At 44.4% G+C, this 15,937-nt stretch overlaps 2 protein-coding genes across 3 annotated transcripts in view; both read right to left on the reverse strand.

Moving 5' to 3' along the window:
• Positions 1 to 534: 534 nt before the first annotated feature.
• On the reverse strand, positions 535 to 10,247 carry LOC143286003 (uncharacterized). Of its 2 annotated transcripts, XM_076593499.1 has the most exons (6): positions 9,922 to 10,247; positions 8,059 to 8,157; positions 6,106 to 6,273; positions 3,828 to 3,964; positions 3,370 to 3,537; positions 535 to 2,466 (listed from the first exon to the last, which is right to left on the reverse strand). In XM_076593499.1, the coding sequence occupies exons 2-6, from the start codon at positions 8,153 to 8,155 to the stop codon at positions 2,329 to 2,331; spliced, it is 708 nt and encodes a 235-aa protein (XP_076449614.1). In that variant the 5' UTR covers positions 8,156 to 8,157; positions 9,922 to 10,247; the 3' UTR covers positions 535 to 2,328. The 2 variants fall into 2 exon arrangements, with proteins under 2 accessions (XP_076449614.1, XP_076449615.1); XM_076593500.1 differs by lacking the exon at positions 6,106 to 6,273 and having other exon boundaries at positions 9,922 to 10,215.
• Positions 10,248 to 10,599: 352 nt separating this feature from the next.
• The window catches only part of LOC143286006 (tubulin beta-4 chain-like), a 33,317-nt gene continuing 27,979 nt past the window's right edge, over positions 10,600 to 15,937 (reverse strand). Inside the window, exons 4-5 of the mRNA XM_076593502.1 lie at positions 14,304 to 14,533; positions 10,600 to 12,941 (exon numbers count right to left, since the gene is read on the reverse strand). Coding sequence (XP_076449617.1) covers positions 12,117 to 12,941; positions 14,304 to 14,533 — 1,055 coding nt within the window. The 3' untranslated portion in view covers positions 10,600 to 12,116. The remainder of the gene's footprint in view (positions 12,942 to 14,303; positions 14,534 to 15,937) is intronic.

Consider the following 15,937-nt stretch of genomic DNA (forward strand, 5'->3'; position numbering starts at 1 on the left):
TGACCATTGCGCTTCTAGACACAGGTAAGAAGCACACAGTCAGTCAGACGCAAGGTTAGATTTGAGTGAAAAAGTGTCGTCTTGTAGGCTGGAAATTATGGTAGTCAGTACTGCATAGTCTTCCGTGATGTAGATAAGTAGTTACAATATGTGATATCATGGGTGTATCCAACACAGACACACACACATATACATACATGGATGGCAACATTGAATAATTCTCTCCTGTTGCTTTGGGAGAAGAGAAATGCCTGTTACTGAAACTGCCTCATAACACAAGTCAGTAATTTAGGTGACGCAGATTGAGGATTCTGTGTAGATTATTTACCATGTGTATATGTCCTTAACATGTGTCCAGTTGTCATCAGAATCTGATGCAAATGAACAGGATCTTTGTAAAGGGTTTAGTATCATGTCAGACACAAAATACCACTTTTGCTGATTTTGCAAAGAAAACTAGTTTCTCTCTCTCTTGCTTGCACACACATACTGGTCCAGATAAAAAATATGAAAAAAAAAAAAAAAAATTCAGACTCGAGATTCAAAATTTAATTTCCTTTCACTCCCTTTGGGGGAAGAGGGGTGGGGGTATGGAGGATGACTAACAGGTATACAAAAGCACAATGACAACCAGTTGAACACATGTATCAAATACAACATAAAATTCTTAATATGCTTGCATGCACACGTTCAAAGCATGTCAAAACAATCTATCAAATTGTCCAGGATTATTACAAAAGAAGTAACAATTAAACCACCTCTAACATGGGTGAACTCTTATGATAGGAGAAGAATGAAGCAAGACTGATAAATTTCAGATTTATTTTTCTAACTTCCGTTTACCATCTTCATAAATTTTGAAACTGAAAACAAAGTTGTTCTCGAATTAGAAGGCATCAGTCTACAAAAATTATAACGTGACCTAGGACCATGTGAAAATGTTGGGGAACCGATTAAATTATAATGAGGACACTCCATGATGAAATACCAATCAGTAACATTACTTTCAGGGCATAGTCTTTTCATCATAGTTATGGTATATTATGTTAGCATTCGATTTTGGTAGCTTGTAATTCATTGAAATCTATAAAGTGCATGACTTTTAACATAGCTAAACAAGATATTTCTCTGCCGTAAACTCCAGTTTGGAAAGTTTTATAAAATAAGTACTTACCACATACATCTTCTTAATCATAAAATTAATAATGTATTTATATAGTGCTGAATCTTGTGCAGAGACAAATCAAAGCGCTTTCCAGTCATTCACACCCAAGCATAACTCTAAAACAGAAGAAACTGAAGACAAGGATGCGGCAGGGAAGGGAGGCTGTTCTGGGAAGAGGTGGGTTTTAAGGCCAGACTTGAAAGAGACTTGAAAATTGTCTGCTAATGGTTAAATATATATCGATATTTGAACAAAATCCCCCATCCCACACAATAAAATCCACATCATGAAAGAATTTCTTGAATCTTTCAAAACCAAGCAGATTGGATGAGACCTTTGCCATGCAAACTAATCGAAGTTTGATAAATCTTGAACGAACACTTTCTGATGGGAACTGCATATATTTCATCCAAAAACAACCCCTGGCTGAGAGAAAATTTGTGGGAACACAGACCAAGGGGTACATACAGCTGACCCCAATAAGCTCTTGTACATACGCACACAAAGATACATTATCTTGCTTGCTTTCTTTCAATTTTTTTTTCTTTTTATCATTCTCTTTCATCGATTCATTCATTTCTTTCCTTCATTTCATTTATAACTCTTCTTTTTTTGTGTGTGTCTTGCTTAATTCCTTTTATTTTTTTAAATTTCTTTCTTTGCTGACTTTCTTCCTCGATTTCATACTTCATTGTTTCCTTTTTCCCTTTCATTCCATATGCTTCTTCATTCCTTTCTTATTCTTCCTGGACTTCCTTTCGTCTTCAGCAACATCAAAACATAGAGAAACAAGCAGCGACAATTTGGCTTTTATTAAGTAACCGCTGATTTGTCGCTGATATGCTGAATTGTCACCGATTGGCAACATTTGAGCGGTTAACAGTATGTGTGCGTGCATATTAGTGTGCTTGTATTTGTGTGTGTGAGGGTGGTGGTATGGGAAGGGGTGTGAGAGAGCATGTGTGAACTGCTATCGTTTTGTAGGATTTTTTAAATGCAGCGAGACGGATGATTGAACATTATTTTAATACCCCTTGCACATACCCAATTCTTGTTTGAAACCAGTGAAGTTTCTTGAAGTCTTGAACTGATGCCTTTGGCTGAAACACAAGTGGTATTGTCTTGTTGAGCAAAGTGCATGTTAAACATGACACATAAACTGTTCAGAGAGCAGGTCTGTAGACAAAGATGTAAATGTAGACAGGTATGCCAACGAAGACTGTTACAGCGATGAGAGCGAAAGTATAATCCAACCACTGGTATGCTTCTTTGTATCGTCCTTTTTGGCAGTGTCTTTTGGCCTGCAACAAAGCAGGCATGCTTGTATGTTTCATTGTCATCAATACTCTTTGACATATTGTGTTGAACTGACATGAGATAGATTGCAAAGAAAAGAAGAAACAAATTTGAATGAAGTTTCTTATTACACACCTGAAAAAGAAAAAGAAACAAACACTTTTATTGTGATAATTAGTTGAAACATTAAAACAAACACCTTTGCACTGAATTAATGGGAACATCAAAGGTGCACACACATGCACTCACACTCCTATGCCCAGACATTTAACAGCTTATCTATAATATACATCGATGCTAATCTCAAATATATGTTCAGCCAATACTGGTGGGTAAAGGGTAGGGATTTTTTTGATCTCCAAAGTCAACACATCCAATGCGTAGACCTGCTAGAGCCTGAATACCACCCTCCTGTGTATACACACACAGAAAATCACATACGCACGTTAAAGATCCCTTGATCCATGTCAGCGTTCAACGAGAAACAAGATGATAGCCAGGCATGTACCCTCCACTCTGTGTCCCCCGAAAACGGAGTATGACTGTCTAAATGGTGGGGATAAAAATGGTCATACACATAAAAGGAAACTTTCTTCCTGAAATAACGTTTATGTGACGTACTTACCGTGACCCACTAGTGCAGACTCCGGCAGGGGTCTGATTCCTGTCCTATGCAAACTACTATCCGCCTGTGCGGAGAAAACGAAAGTAGCTACGGCCGATAACCTCCCGAAGTAGGTTTCCTCCCCTCTGCAACCCCTGACACAAGCGCCCCCTTTTTTCGGCAGCCATGAGAGACCGTGGGAGTCGTGCACAGCCCATGAGCAATAAAAATAAAAACCTGTCCAACCCACAACTCCTCCATGACACACCAACATGCAAACAACAAGGACAACAACAATACCTACCTTAATGACCATGCCGATGGCCACCAATCCGGGCACAAGGCCACAGCCCAAGGTGACCACAATGGCCAGTACCAAGGCACACTGAGCCTTGCCCCTGCTCGGGGCATCCCCCTTGCCCCAGGTACACCTCTGACGAAACAGGTCTTTGCCCCCCTGTGTTGGCTGCACCTGTGGAAGGTAATGGCATTGACAAGACTGAAATCTTTCCAAGTCTTTACAGGTATGTATGTATGTATGCAAAGTGAACGTGATATGCTTTGCTGTCATTATTTACAGATTATCATAATGTTATTCACAAATTTTACATTCACACACACGCGCACGCATGCACACAAACACACACACACTGCCGAAACACCTGGCTACTGCATAGACTCACTTTGTTTACACATGTGAGTCAAAAAGTCCGTCTGTCTTTCTGACGCGGCTTTTTTTTTCTTTTCTTTTTTTTTTCTAACCAGGAACACAGTTGATGATGACGTCACTGTTCCCTGCGCCACACTGTTGACGCTGACGTCAGTAGCATAATGACGTAAGGCTTCGTGACACTCGTTTGGTTCTGTTGGCAGCCATTGAACGTCATTAGGTGCCGAACCTGTTTAAAACAAAAGTAAAAAAAGAAGAAGAAAAAAATGCAGATGGAATTTATCTAAATCCTTATTACAGCATCAGTTATTTGAGCTCACTGCTCTATCATCTAATCTTCTTCTTCTTCTTCCTTCATGGGCTGCAACTCCCACATTCACTCGTATGCACACGTGAGGGTTTTTACGTGTATGACCGCTTTTACCCCGCCATGTAAGCAGCCATACTCCGTTTTCGGGAGTTATTATTTAATCAAAACGTGTGCATTATTTTTTTTCTCTCTGCTTGCTTGAATCAGTGACTGCATGTTAGTTATCCGGTCAGTTCTGTGTGTGTAAACATGTCATGTCCAGCTTGGTTCGATTCGCAAAGCTGTTTATTTCCGACTATTATTTAACAAAAACCCCTTCTTCTCCGCCTTGACAACATATTCAATTTGACACAGGAATCAAAAGACAATGAAAAGCCGTTAATTGAACACACACACACACACACACACACACACACACTCTCTCTCTCTCTCTCTCTCTCTCTCTCTCTCTCTCAAGAATCAGCTTCAGCACTTTAAGCATGGAAACTACTTCTTCTTCGTTCGTGGGCTGTAACTCTGACATTCACTCGTATGTACACGAGTGGGCGTTTACGTGCATGACCGTTTTTACCCCGCCATGTAGGCAGCCATACTCAATTTTCGGGGGTATTTTCCTCAAACGGCGAATTCTCGCCAAAAAAAAAAAAAAAAAGGGTTACCAACACTGCCACGTTTCCAGCATTATTTCACATTATCGGCTTACATCGTATATACGTCACCGGCAATCGATAGTGGCTACAACTTCACACACACACACACACACACACACACACACACACACACACAACTCACACACCAGCACACACTGACACACTGAGGTCGTATACAACCGCACAAACGCCATGACATGATTTTCCTTCCCCACTCTGTCATTTACAACCATGTTCTGTTGAACGGACCCTCAGTTCTGGTTCTCACGACACTTCAGTGAGTCTGTGTCTCAGTTGAGTCGTTGGCCACTCATCATTCGTTTCCCAGTGTGTCATTCAATCAGATGTCAGGCACGCACGCCTACACACTCAGACAAACATGTAACATTTAACATTTTACGTGCATGACCGCTTTGTTTATTTACCCCGCCATGTAGGCAGCCATACTCCGTTTTCGGGTGTGTGCATGCTAGGTAGGTCTTGTTTCCATAACCCACCCGCAAACGCTGACATGGATTACAGGATCTCTAACGTGCGATTTTGAGCTTCTGCGTGCATAAACACACGAAGGGGGTTCAGGCACTGGCAGGTCTGCACATATGTTGACCTGGGAGATTGGAAAAAATCTCAGTCCACCCTTTACCCTCCAGGCGCCATCGAGATTCGAACTGAACCCGGGACCCTCAGATTGAAAGCACAACGCTTTAACCATTCGACAATTGCGCCTGTCGAATTACATGTGCACTCTTCCTCCAGGTCCCCGGGCGGCTGGTTAAGACTGACGTCTATCTGCCAAAACAGTGCCCCGGGGTTAAGGTCTGGGTTCGAATCCCGGCCGGTTTTCATTTACCCGTTCTCCAAAGTTTGGAAAATCAAACTGAGCGTCATGTCAGTCGGGATCACTGAGACAATAAACCGACGTGCCCGGTGTGCAGCACGCATTTGGCGGCACTGATAAAAGAATCCCTTGAAATCAGTTTAAGTGTCAGTCGTTCTCTAGAAAACTTCTGTAGAGAGGAAATCCACTCTGATAGTGATGTACACTATACATGCACCCAAGGCCTGACTATACAAAGCGCACTAGTTATGTTGCTGATCAGACATCTGCCCAACAGATGTGGCGAAGCGAACATGGATTAATTTCAGTTCTCCGAATGCAGTGACGCTTCCTTGAGAAATTGAAACTGGGTACAAACCTGCCGATCTAAATATAGGCCCACTATCCCCCCCCCTCCCCCCACCTTCCTCTCCTCCCCCCCCACTTCCACACTCCCCCCTAGCCCCCCTCCACCCTCACCCCTTCCGGACGCCTCTCTCCCACACGGTTTTCCTCCCAACACACACACACACACACACACACAATCACGGACACAAGATCTCACAAATGCGTCCACAAGACCTCTTGCTCACCAAGCAGGTTTCTGTGTTCGTCTGTGCATGTCTGTGTGCACTGACCCTCAACCCGGAGGTCAGAAACATTTTCGGGAGGTTTCCAGGCACGGCGGTGATAATTGTGCAGGGGAAATAACGCCAGTGATCGTTTGCCTGCACGTGACGCTGTTGTCTCCCTTCCGAGGACTGATGGCGCGAAGCATGGAAAGATACAGAACGCGACAGGCAGGGAAGAAGGTTTGAACCCGCTTCTCAGATGTTCGATTTTCCATGCACTTTGTGTGTGTAATACATGAATAGGGTTATGTCCTATTTTAGCGTCCTAAATCATTGCACCTTTTAGTTAATCCACTTTGCTTCAAGTCAGTCAAGTGGGAGTGGCTGGTTTTAAAAAAAACAATGAAAAAGAACCCGGATCAGTTGTCACAATCCGCCATGTTTTTTGTTTTTTGTTTTTGTTTTGTTAACCACTTGCAGTTGGGGGAAAAGGCGGGGTGAGGGGGGTGTATGGGGGGAGGGAAGGAGATGACAACAAACTGAACGATCGACTCAGTGTTCTCTGACGACAGAACGAGTGCATTATTGCAGACGATTCGGTGTCACTGAGCCATAGCAGTGGTTATATGGTAATGGATGTGCACTAGTTTTGCGACTGAATCGATATATCAAAATTAGAATCACCAGTAAAAAATATAACTCTGAAAATGGGCCACAGTATCTGTTCATGGTAGTGTTACTCCAACTACAAATGCACGAAAAACATGTCTCTGGAATTAAAATATTTACCTATACTGAGGTACCTGTATCTTCCGGTGGGGTTTATTTCTCTGTCGAATGGTGATGACAAGTGCAAAGCATTGACGACTTGAAGTTGTGTGCCTTTGACTTCGAGCCATGTTTTGCAACTTTTTTTTCTCCCTATTTTTTTTTCTCTCCTCAAATAATTCAGTGGTCATCGTGCGCACATTTCTAAACGTATCAGTGTACAACGCATACAATTAACAATCACACTAAAACATGTTTTCCTGTACGATTTATTAACTGAAGTGTCAGAGACCCCACTCTGTGTCCAGCATTAAAGAATGACAAATTAGTTGTTTGTTTTTTAAAAATCCTGTATACATTAAACAAATTACAGTATCAGATGCATATAGGTGGTAAAAAGACGCAGTGCATTGCATTTTCTTACACCATGCTAAAGTTATTGTTGGCTACCACGCACCCATCCCTGGAGATTAAAAAAAAAAGAAAGAAAAGAGTGAGGTGTGCGTGTGTATGATTTCCGGCCGAGTCAGTTCCGGTTTCAGTTTCATGGTTCACATTATTGTGTTGCGTGTCGGACTGGTGATAACCTCTGACCCCCACGCCCCCTTCTCCATTTTTGTTTCTCCTCTTTGTGTTTCTGTTGTTTCAAAGTGGTTGGTTCTTCCTCTGTAGCAGTCACCCTCTTGTTGCCATCCTGCATTGTTTCTCGGTGACTCAAAACAGTAAATGGGATGTAACTCATTGTCACTGTTATGTACAAGGAACAAGCTTGTCACCGGCGGTTTAATCTCTCTCTCTCTCTGTGGGCTATGGCCTATCAGTGGGTAAATCATTCTCTCTCTCTCTCTTGTTTCCTAATTTTTTTTCAGTCACAACCAGAATATGTGTCCGAATTATTCATAATTCTCTCTCTCTCTCTCTCTCTCTCGTTTCCTAATTTTCTTCAGTCACAACCAGAATATGTGTCCGAATTATTCATAATTCTCTCTCTCTCTCTCTCTCTTGTTTCCTAATTTTCTTCAGTCACAACCAGAATATGTGTCCGAATTATTCATAATTCTCTCTCTCTCTCTCCGTTTCTCTCTCTCTCTCTCTCTCTCTCTCTCTCTCTCTCTCTCTGCCGGTGCATGCGCACCGTTTGTGTGTGTGTGTGTGTGTGTGTGCGAGCGCGCGCGCGCACATAATAAGAAAATGAACAGTTCATACTTTCCCAAGGTTCGTCAACGTCTGCGGCTACTTGCGCATCCTGTATGCCGAGAAGTGCTGAATCCTCGGTCACTCCCTTCGTGTGCATGATGCCCATCTCTGACACACACACACACACACACACACAGGCACACACACACACACACAGAGAAATATATATATATATAAGTGTTTTTTTTCTTCCAAATTTCACCCACATTTTTACCCTCATTTGCCCAGTTTCTCCCAACCCTCCATTCATCCACATCTCCCACCCCTTCTAACCGATAATACTCAGATGTATTCATAAATACTTTAACAAAATGTCTTCAATCACCGATATGTGTGACGGGACATTAAACAAAAAAATTCCTCCTTCGCTACACTACAGCGCCACCCCCTTTTTTTGTATTTTTTCCTGCGTGTAGTTTTATTTGTTTTTCCTATCGAAGTGGATTTTTCTACAGAATTTTGCCAGGAACAACCCTTTTGTTGCCGTGGGTTCTTTTACGTGCGCTAAGTGCATGCTGTACACGGGGCCTCGGTTTATCGTCTCATCCGAATGACTAGCGTCCAGACCACCACTCAAGGTCTAGTGGAGGGGGAGAAAATTTCGGGGGCTGTGCCATGATTCGAACCAGCCCGCTCAGATTCTCTCGCTTCCTAGGCGGACGCGTTACCTCTAGGCCATCACTCCACTTTAGGTCATATTGAACGTGTTTTTACGGCCATCGGGGCAGTTGACTTATATTCAAGGTGACCAGTGTCCGGCATAACGAGTCGGGGCCCAACCCTCTCCTTCCCCAACCGAAGTCAATTCAGTTCAATTCAAATTCAAAAACACTTTATTAATCCACATGGAAATTAACGTGTGCAATCACAGGCTCGTTGTAGACACCAATATAAAAATGAACATATGTACCATACAATACACTGAAATAAGTCAGATAAAAACTCTCAGTAGCTGACTAAAACAACCCCCACACCCACACCCACACACATGCACACACATTAAGACAATAAAGTATTGCACAACAATGTATACCGATAGAAAATATCCAGCAAATAAAATATGAATATTCAACTCTCACCCTCACCCCCACCCACACACATGTAAAGACAAGGTAGTGTACAACAATGTAAAAAAACAACACCCCCCCCACCTCCCCAACAAATAGATCGCATATAAATGTAAATTGCACACACACACACACACACACACACACACGTTAAGACAATAACGTATGGCACAACAATGTAAACAAATAAAAACATCCAGCATATTAGAACAACCATCAAATAAATCGTATTTATAAGTAAAATGGACACACACACACACACACACACACACACACGCACGCAAGCACGCAAGCACGCACGCACACTCACGTTAAAGATCCTGTAATCCATGTGAGCGTTCGGTGGGTTATAGAAACAAGACCATACCCAGCAAGCACACCCCAGAAAGCGGAGTGTGGCTGCCTACATGGCGGGGTAAAAACGGTCATACACGTAAAAGCCCACTCGTGTGTATACGAGTGAACGTGGGAGTTGCAGCCCACGAACGAAGAAGAAGAAGTTGGAATGAAGAGACTTTTCACCATATGGGGCGTCGAAACCTGATCATTGGTGAACACTGGACAGGAATTTAAAGCGCCTTAAATTACACTGGACTGTCCATACCCCCTCCCCCCCCCCCCCCCCCCCCCCCCCCCCCACACACACACACAGAGCAAAAAGACTTACAGCATTACGACTGAACTGCACACATGTATACCCCCACCCCCTCCCATCCGCAAACACACAACAGATGGCGCAATAGAACATGGCATTTTACACTTGCCTCAAGATTACTGCGAAACTATTAACTACAAATTCACTTACCTTGATAAGCACTGGTCGAACAAACACTTAAGATTTCGACGTTATATGAAGCTTCTTACTGCAGTCCTGTGTGAAGTGTTATGCCACTGTATCCGTTTTGATGTCCGTTTTAGTTTTTCGCGCGGTCGCTCGTTCGCGTTCTCCACATGCGTTTGGGAAGTCGGCGACTAGCGTGAGACACTGATCAGAATGATTGTTCCTGGCCTGCACTATCGCTGGTGTGGGTTTTCCTCCTTTGAGAGCAAACCTTTGCAACCTTCGACTTCCTGGTATGATAGTGTGTGCGTGTGTGTGTGTGTGTGTGTGTGTGTGTGTGTGTTTGTGTGTGTGTGTGTGTGTGTTTGTGTGTGAGTGTACGTGTGTGTGTGTGTGTGTGTGTACGTGTGTGTGTGTGAGTGTACGTGTGTGTGTATGTGAGTGTACGTGTGTGTGTGTGTGTACGTGTGTGTGTGAATGTGTGTGTGTGTGTGTGTGTGAATGTGTGTGTGAATGTGTGTGAGAGAGAGAGAGAGAGAGGAATGGGTATCAGAGTTTTTGCGCGTCACACACACACGCACACACACACACACACGCACACATCCCCTCTCTCTCTCTATTTCCCTCGCTCTCTCTCTCTTCGCGCGCGCGCGCGCACACACACACACACACACACACACACACACACACTGACTCACAAACTGCCCGACAAGCTTTATTGTGTGTAACCCAAAATAAACCAGACAATACCGTTTCCGTGTTAACACAGATTCATTGTTCACACGACCACACTGGTGTGGCAAACTGCCCAAGGACTTCCTGTGTCACAGTATCGATTTCCACTGTAAGTGCCACTCATTTGTCAGTCAACGCCTATCAAAGATACAGATGCAAAAAGTATTACTCTAAATAGAAACAGTGCCTAATTCTTTGTGAACAGTTTTTGTAGTGTGAGCATCAGTTATATTACGGATGACACAACAATTTAGTGACAGGAGAGGAGTAAGGCATTATCATATCACGCACATGCGCACAGACACAGACATACACATGCATTAACGTTCTCGATTCATGCAAACACAGACGCGCGAAATGCGGGAGTGAGTGTGTGTGTGTGCGTGCGTGCGTAGTGCGTGTGTGCATGCGTGCGTGCGCGCGCGTGTGTGTGTGTGTGTGTGCGCGCACGGTGCGTGTGTGTTTGAGTGTGTGTGGGTACAATTTTTTTCCCTCATGATTTCTAGTTAGTATGCCTTAATACACCTCAGAGTTTTGTCAGTGTTTTACATAAACAGGCAAAAAAAAAGAAAGAAAAAAAAAGCTTGCCTGTTTTTGCTGTTTGTGTAAAGTCGTCACTATTTCGTACTTGGCTGTGTATTATGACCATAAAATCCCCATCAAATTCATTATCTAAACTCAGTCTGATTTACGTAAGACGTCCTAGTCGACACATATTATCTGCAATGATGATTTGAATTGAATATGCCAAGAGTTCGTCAAGTGCAGCAACAGAAGCTGAAGAACTTAATTACATGCATATTTTCATCCACAATAAAAAAAATTTAAATCATGGACTGAAATTAGTCACAATTGTTTTTAAATCAGTTAACACATATTCTGTTATTGTTTATATTATCCAATATAAAAAAAAGCTTGCAAACCTAACACCCATTCAGTATAAAGATTCCAAATGCTGTCCCACACATTCAAAGAGGTTTACAGTAAAGCAATATCACAATAGCACCTTACAAAAGTTAGAAGTAATACAGTTTATCTGAGTTACAAGTTTAACAATGACAGTATACTTAAAAACCTTAAACATGTGCGAAGCATGTATCAAAACTCATTGAACATTCTTTGGTGAACACACAGGCTGAAAAAAAAACACACCCCAAAACAAAGATGAAGTACAAAGTCCGTCCACATTTTTTTTTAACCCACCAGATCGCAACCAAAAGAAATGTCGGGCCGAACAATGGACTCGAGTACAAAGTCCGTCTATATTTTTTTTAACCCACCAGACAGCAGACAAAAGAAATGTTGGACCGAACAGTGGACTCGAGTACAAAGTCCGTCCACATTTTTTAACCCACCAGACAGCAGACAAAAGAAATGTTGGACTGAACAGTGGACTCGAGTGTAAAGTCCGTCCACATTTTTTCTTAAACCACCAGAGAGCAGACAAAAATAAACGTTGGACCGAACAGTGAAATCGGACTGATCTACGCCGTTTCCAATCCCTCGTCTTCCTCCGGTTCATCCAGTTCTACTTCCTCGTCCGCAGTCGCGTCCTGGTACTGCTGGTACTCAGAGACCAAGTCGTTCATGTTGGACTCGGCCTCAGTGAACTCCATCTCATCCATGCCCTCACCAGTGTACCAGTGGAGGAAAGCCTTGCGGCGGAACATGGCGGTGAACTGCTCAGAGACGCGCTTGAACAGCTCCTGGATGGCCGTGGAGTTGCCCACGAAGGTGGCTGACATCTTCAGGCCGCGGGGAGGGATGTCGCAGACGGCCGTCTTGACGTTGTTGGGGATCCATTCCACGAAGTAGCTGCTGTTCTTGTTCTGCACGTTCAGCATCTGCTCGTCCACCTCCTTCATGGACATGCGGCCACGGAACATGGCGGCCACCGTCAGGTAGCGGCCGTGGCGGGGGTCGCAGGCGGCCATCATGTTCTTGGCGTCGAACATCTGCTGGGTCAGCTCGGGCACCGTCAGGGCGCGGTACTGCTGGGAGCCTCGGGAGGTGAGGGGAGCGAACCCAGGCATGAAGAAGTGGAGACGGGGGAAGGGCACCATGTTGACGGCCAGTTTACGCAGATCAGCGTTGAGCTGACCAGGGAAGCGCAGGCAGGTGGTGACACCCGACATGGTCAGTGACACCAGGTGGTTCAGGTCTCCGTAGGTGGGCGTGGAGAGGCGGAGGGTGCGGAAGCAGATGTCGTAGAGAGCCTCGTTGTCGATGCAGTACGTCTCGTCTGTGTTCTCCACCAGCTGGTGCACCGACAGGGTGGCGTTGTATGGCTCCACCACTGTGTCAGAAACCTGAAATACAGAACCCGTCACTGTCACCTGTCCAGGGTGGCGTGGTATGGCTCCACCACGGTGTCAGAAACCTGAAATACAGAACCCGTCACTGTCACCTGTCACTGTCACCTCAGTAAGAAAACGAACCTGGTATTTTCTGCTACAGTCTGATTAAACTATATCTCAGTTTAAAACGCGTTTTTATTCTATCCTTTAAAAATTGTGATATACAGCTGATTATAAGTGACGATATTATTATTATTTTTATTTTTTTTAACAGGTCTGGTAGTTCTCCCCTCCACCCTCATCCACATCCCACCCAGCCACCCGTTTACCTCAGGGTGCGGCACCATTGACAAGATGTTCATCATACGTTCCGGGTAGTAAGTACTCCCTCAATGGTCTTGGAAATGAGGAGGATGCCCGTCCCCATCCCTCTGCTCTCATTTTGTTTAAGAGTTTGATTTTTTGTACAGTGCTTGCAGCTGGCCTCTGCCTCTGTTTTTGGCGAGATATAAACGTAAATCAATAATAATAATTATCATCATTCATTCCTGCGTCCAGCCATTCCGCTTTACCCCCGGACTCCACTTGATTACGTTATTCAATCATTGTATTGTATTGTATTGTATTGTATTGTATTGTATTGTATTGTATTGTATTGTATTGTATTGTATTGTATTACGTTATTCAATCATTGTATTGTATTGTATTGTATTACGTTATTCAATCATTGTATTGTATTACGTTATTCAATCATTGTATTGTATTGTATTACGTTATTCAATCATTGTATTGTATTGTATTACGTTATTCAATCATTGTATTGTATTGTATTGTATTACGTTATTCAATCATTGTATTGTATTGTATTGTATTACGTTGTTCAATCGTATTGTATTACGTTATTCAATCATTGTAATGTATTGTATTGTATTGTATTACGTTATTCAATCATTGTATTGTATTGTATTGTATTACGTTATTCTATCATTGTATTGTATTGTATTACTGTTTTCTCACAACAGATTTCTCTGTGTGAACTTCGAGCAGATCTCTCCAGGGGGTGCGCGTCGCTACACTTCTCCCCCCCCCCCTCACTCCCCCTCCTCCCTTTTATTTGTCTGCCTGTAGGTGTATCTGTTTTCCTGTCGAAGTGGATTTCTCCCTACAGAAAATTTGCCAGGGACAACCCGTTTTGTTGCCGTGGGTTCTTTTACGTGCGCGCTAAGTGCATGCTGCACACATGGGGCCATGATTTTATCGGTCTCATCCCTCTCACGCTCCCACGTTCTTCTATCATCCACGCCTACTCACCCACCCACCCCCAACAGATCCACTCACCCACCCACCCAAGCTCCCATCCGGTACCCGGTTTACCTTAGGCGAGGGCACCACGGAGAAGGTGTTCATGATCCTGTCGGGGTACTCCTCGCGGATCTTGGAGATGAGGAGGGTGCCTAGGCCGGAGCCGGTGCCGCCGCCCAGGGAGTGTGCCAGCTGGAAGCCCTGCAGGCAGTCACAGCCCTCAGACTCCTTCCGCACCACGTCCATGATGCTGTCCACCAGCTCCGCCCCCTCCGTGTAGTGACCTTTGGCCCAGTTGTTGCCTGTGGGACAGGACAGGACAGGACATGTTTAGTTCACTTTGGCCCAGTTGTTGCCTGTGAGACAGGACAGGACAGGGCAGGACATATTTAGTTCACTTTGGTCCAGTTGTTGCCTGTGGAACAGGACAGGACAGGACAGGACATGTTTAATTCACTTTGGCCCAGTTGTTGCCTGTGGAACAGGGCAGGACAGGACAGGACAGGACAGGACATGTTTAGTTCACTTTGGTCCAGTTGGTCCCTGTGGAGCAGGGCAGGACAGGACATGTTCAGTTCACTTTGGTCCAGTTGTTGCCTGTGGGACAGGACAGGACAGGACAGGACATGTTTAGTTCACTTTGGTCCAGTTGTTGCCTGCGGAACAGGACAGGACATGTTTAGTTCACTTTGGTCCATTTGTTGCCTGTGGAACAGGACAGGACATATTTAGTTCACTTTGGCCCAGTTGTTGCCTGTGGAACAGGACAGGACAGGACAGGACATGTTTAGTTCACTTTGGTCCAGTTGTTTTCTGTGGAACAGGACAGGACAGGACAGGACAGGGCAGGACAGGACAGGGCAGGGCAGGGCAGGGCAGGGCAGGACAGGGCAGGGCAGGGCAGGGCAGGACATGTTTAGTTCACTATGGTCCAGTTGTTGCCTGTGGAACAGGACAGGACAGGATAGGACAGGACATGTTTAGTTCACTTTGGCCCATTTGTTGCCTGTGGAACAGGACAGGACAGGACAGGACATGTTTTGTTCACTTTGGTCCAGTTGTTGCCTGAGGGACGAGAGAAGACGCATTTAGTTCACTTTGGCCCAGTTGTTGCCTGCATGACAGGACAGGACAGGACGGGACAGGATAGAACAGGACAGGTCAAGACTTGTTTTAATTCAGGGAACCTATTCTTTGTAGTGACCCTTAGCCCAGTTGTAGCCTGCGGTACAGGACAGGACAGAACAAGGCAGGACATGTTTAGTTCAGGAAACCTTTGGCCCAGTTGTTTTTTTTTACAGGACAAGACAAGACAAGACTGACGTATTCAGTTCACCTTGGCCCAGTTGTTGCTTGCAAGACAAGACAAGGCAAGGCAAGAATAGACGAGGCATGTTTTGTTCAGGGAACCTGTTCCGTGTAGTGATCCTTGGCCCAATTGTTGTCTGTAGGGACAGGACAGGACAGGACAGGACAGGACAGGACAGGACAGGACAGGACAGGACAGGACAGGACAGGGCAGGACAGGACAGGACAGGACAGGACAGGACAGGCCGAGACTTGTTTTAGTCAGGAAACTTTTGGCCTAGTTGTTGCACGTGAGACAAGACTAAACAAGACAAGACATGTTTAGTCCACTTTGGTCAAGTTGTACCTGCAGGACAGGACAAGACATGCTTACGTCAGGAAACCTGTTGGCCCTGTTG

This window comes from Babylonia areolata, chromosome 9, assembly GCF_041734735.1.
Source record: "Babylonia areolata isolate BAREFJ2019XMU chromosome 9, ASM4173473v1, whole genome shotgun sequence".
NCBI classification, from domain to species: domain Eukaryota; kingdom Metazoa; phylum Mollusca; class Gastropoda; order Neogastropoda; family Buccinidae; genus Babylonia; species Babylonia areolata.

Excerpts from the sequence above, each read along its gene's own strand:
- LOC143286003 (XM_076593499.1), bottom strand. The coding sequence starts at position 8,155 with ATGGGCATCATGCACACGAAGGGAGTGACCGAGGATTCAGCACTTCTC. Across the intron at positions 3,538-3,827 it reads CATCATCAACTGTGTTCCTG|GTGCAGCCAACACAGGGGGG; the intron begins GTTAGAAAAAAA and ends TACCTTCCACAG. Across the intron at positions 2,467-3,369 it reads CCATCGGCATGGTCATTAAG|GCCAAAAGACACTGCCAAAA; the intron begins GTAGGTATTGTT and ends GCTTTGTTGCAG.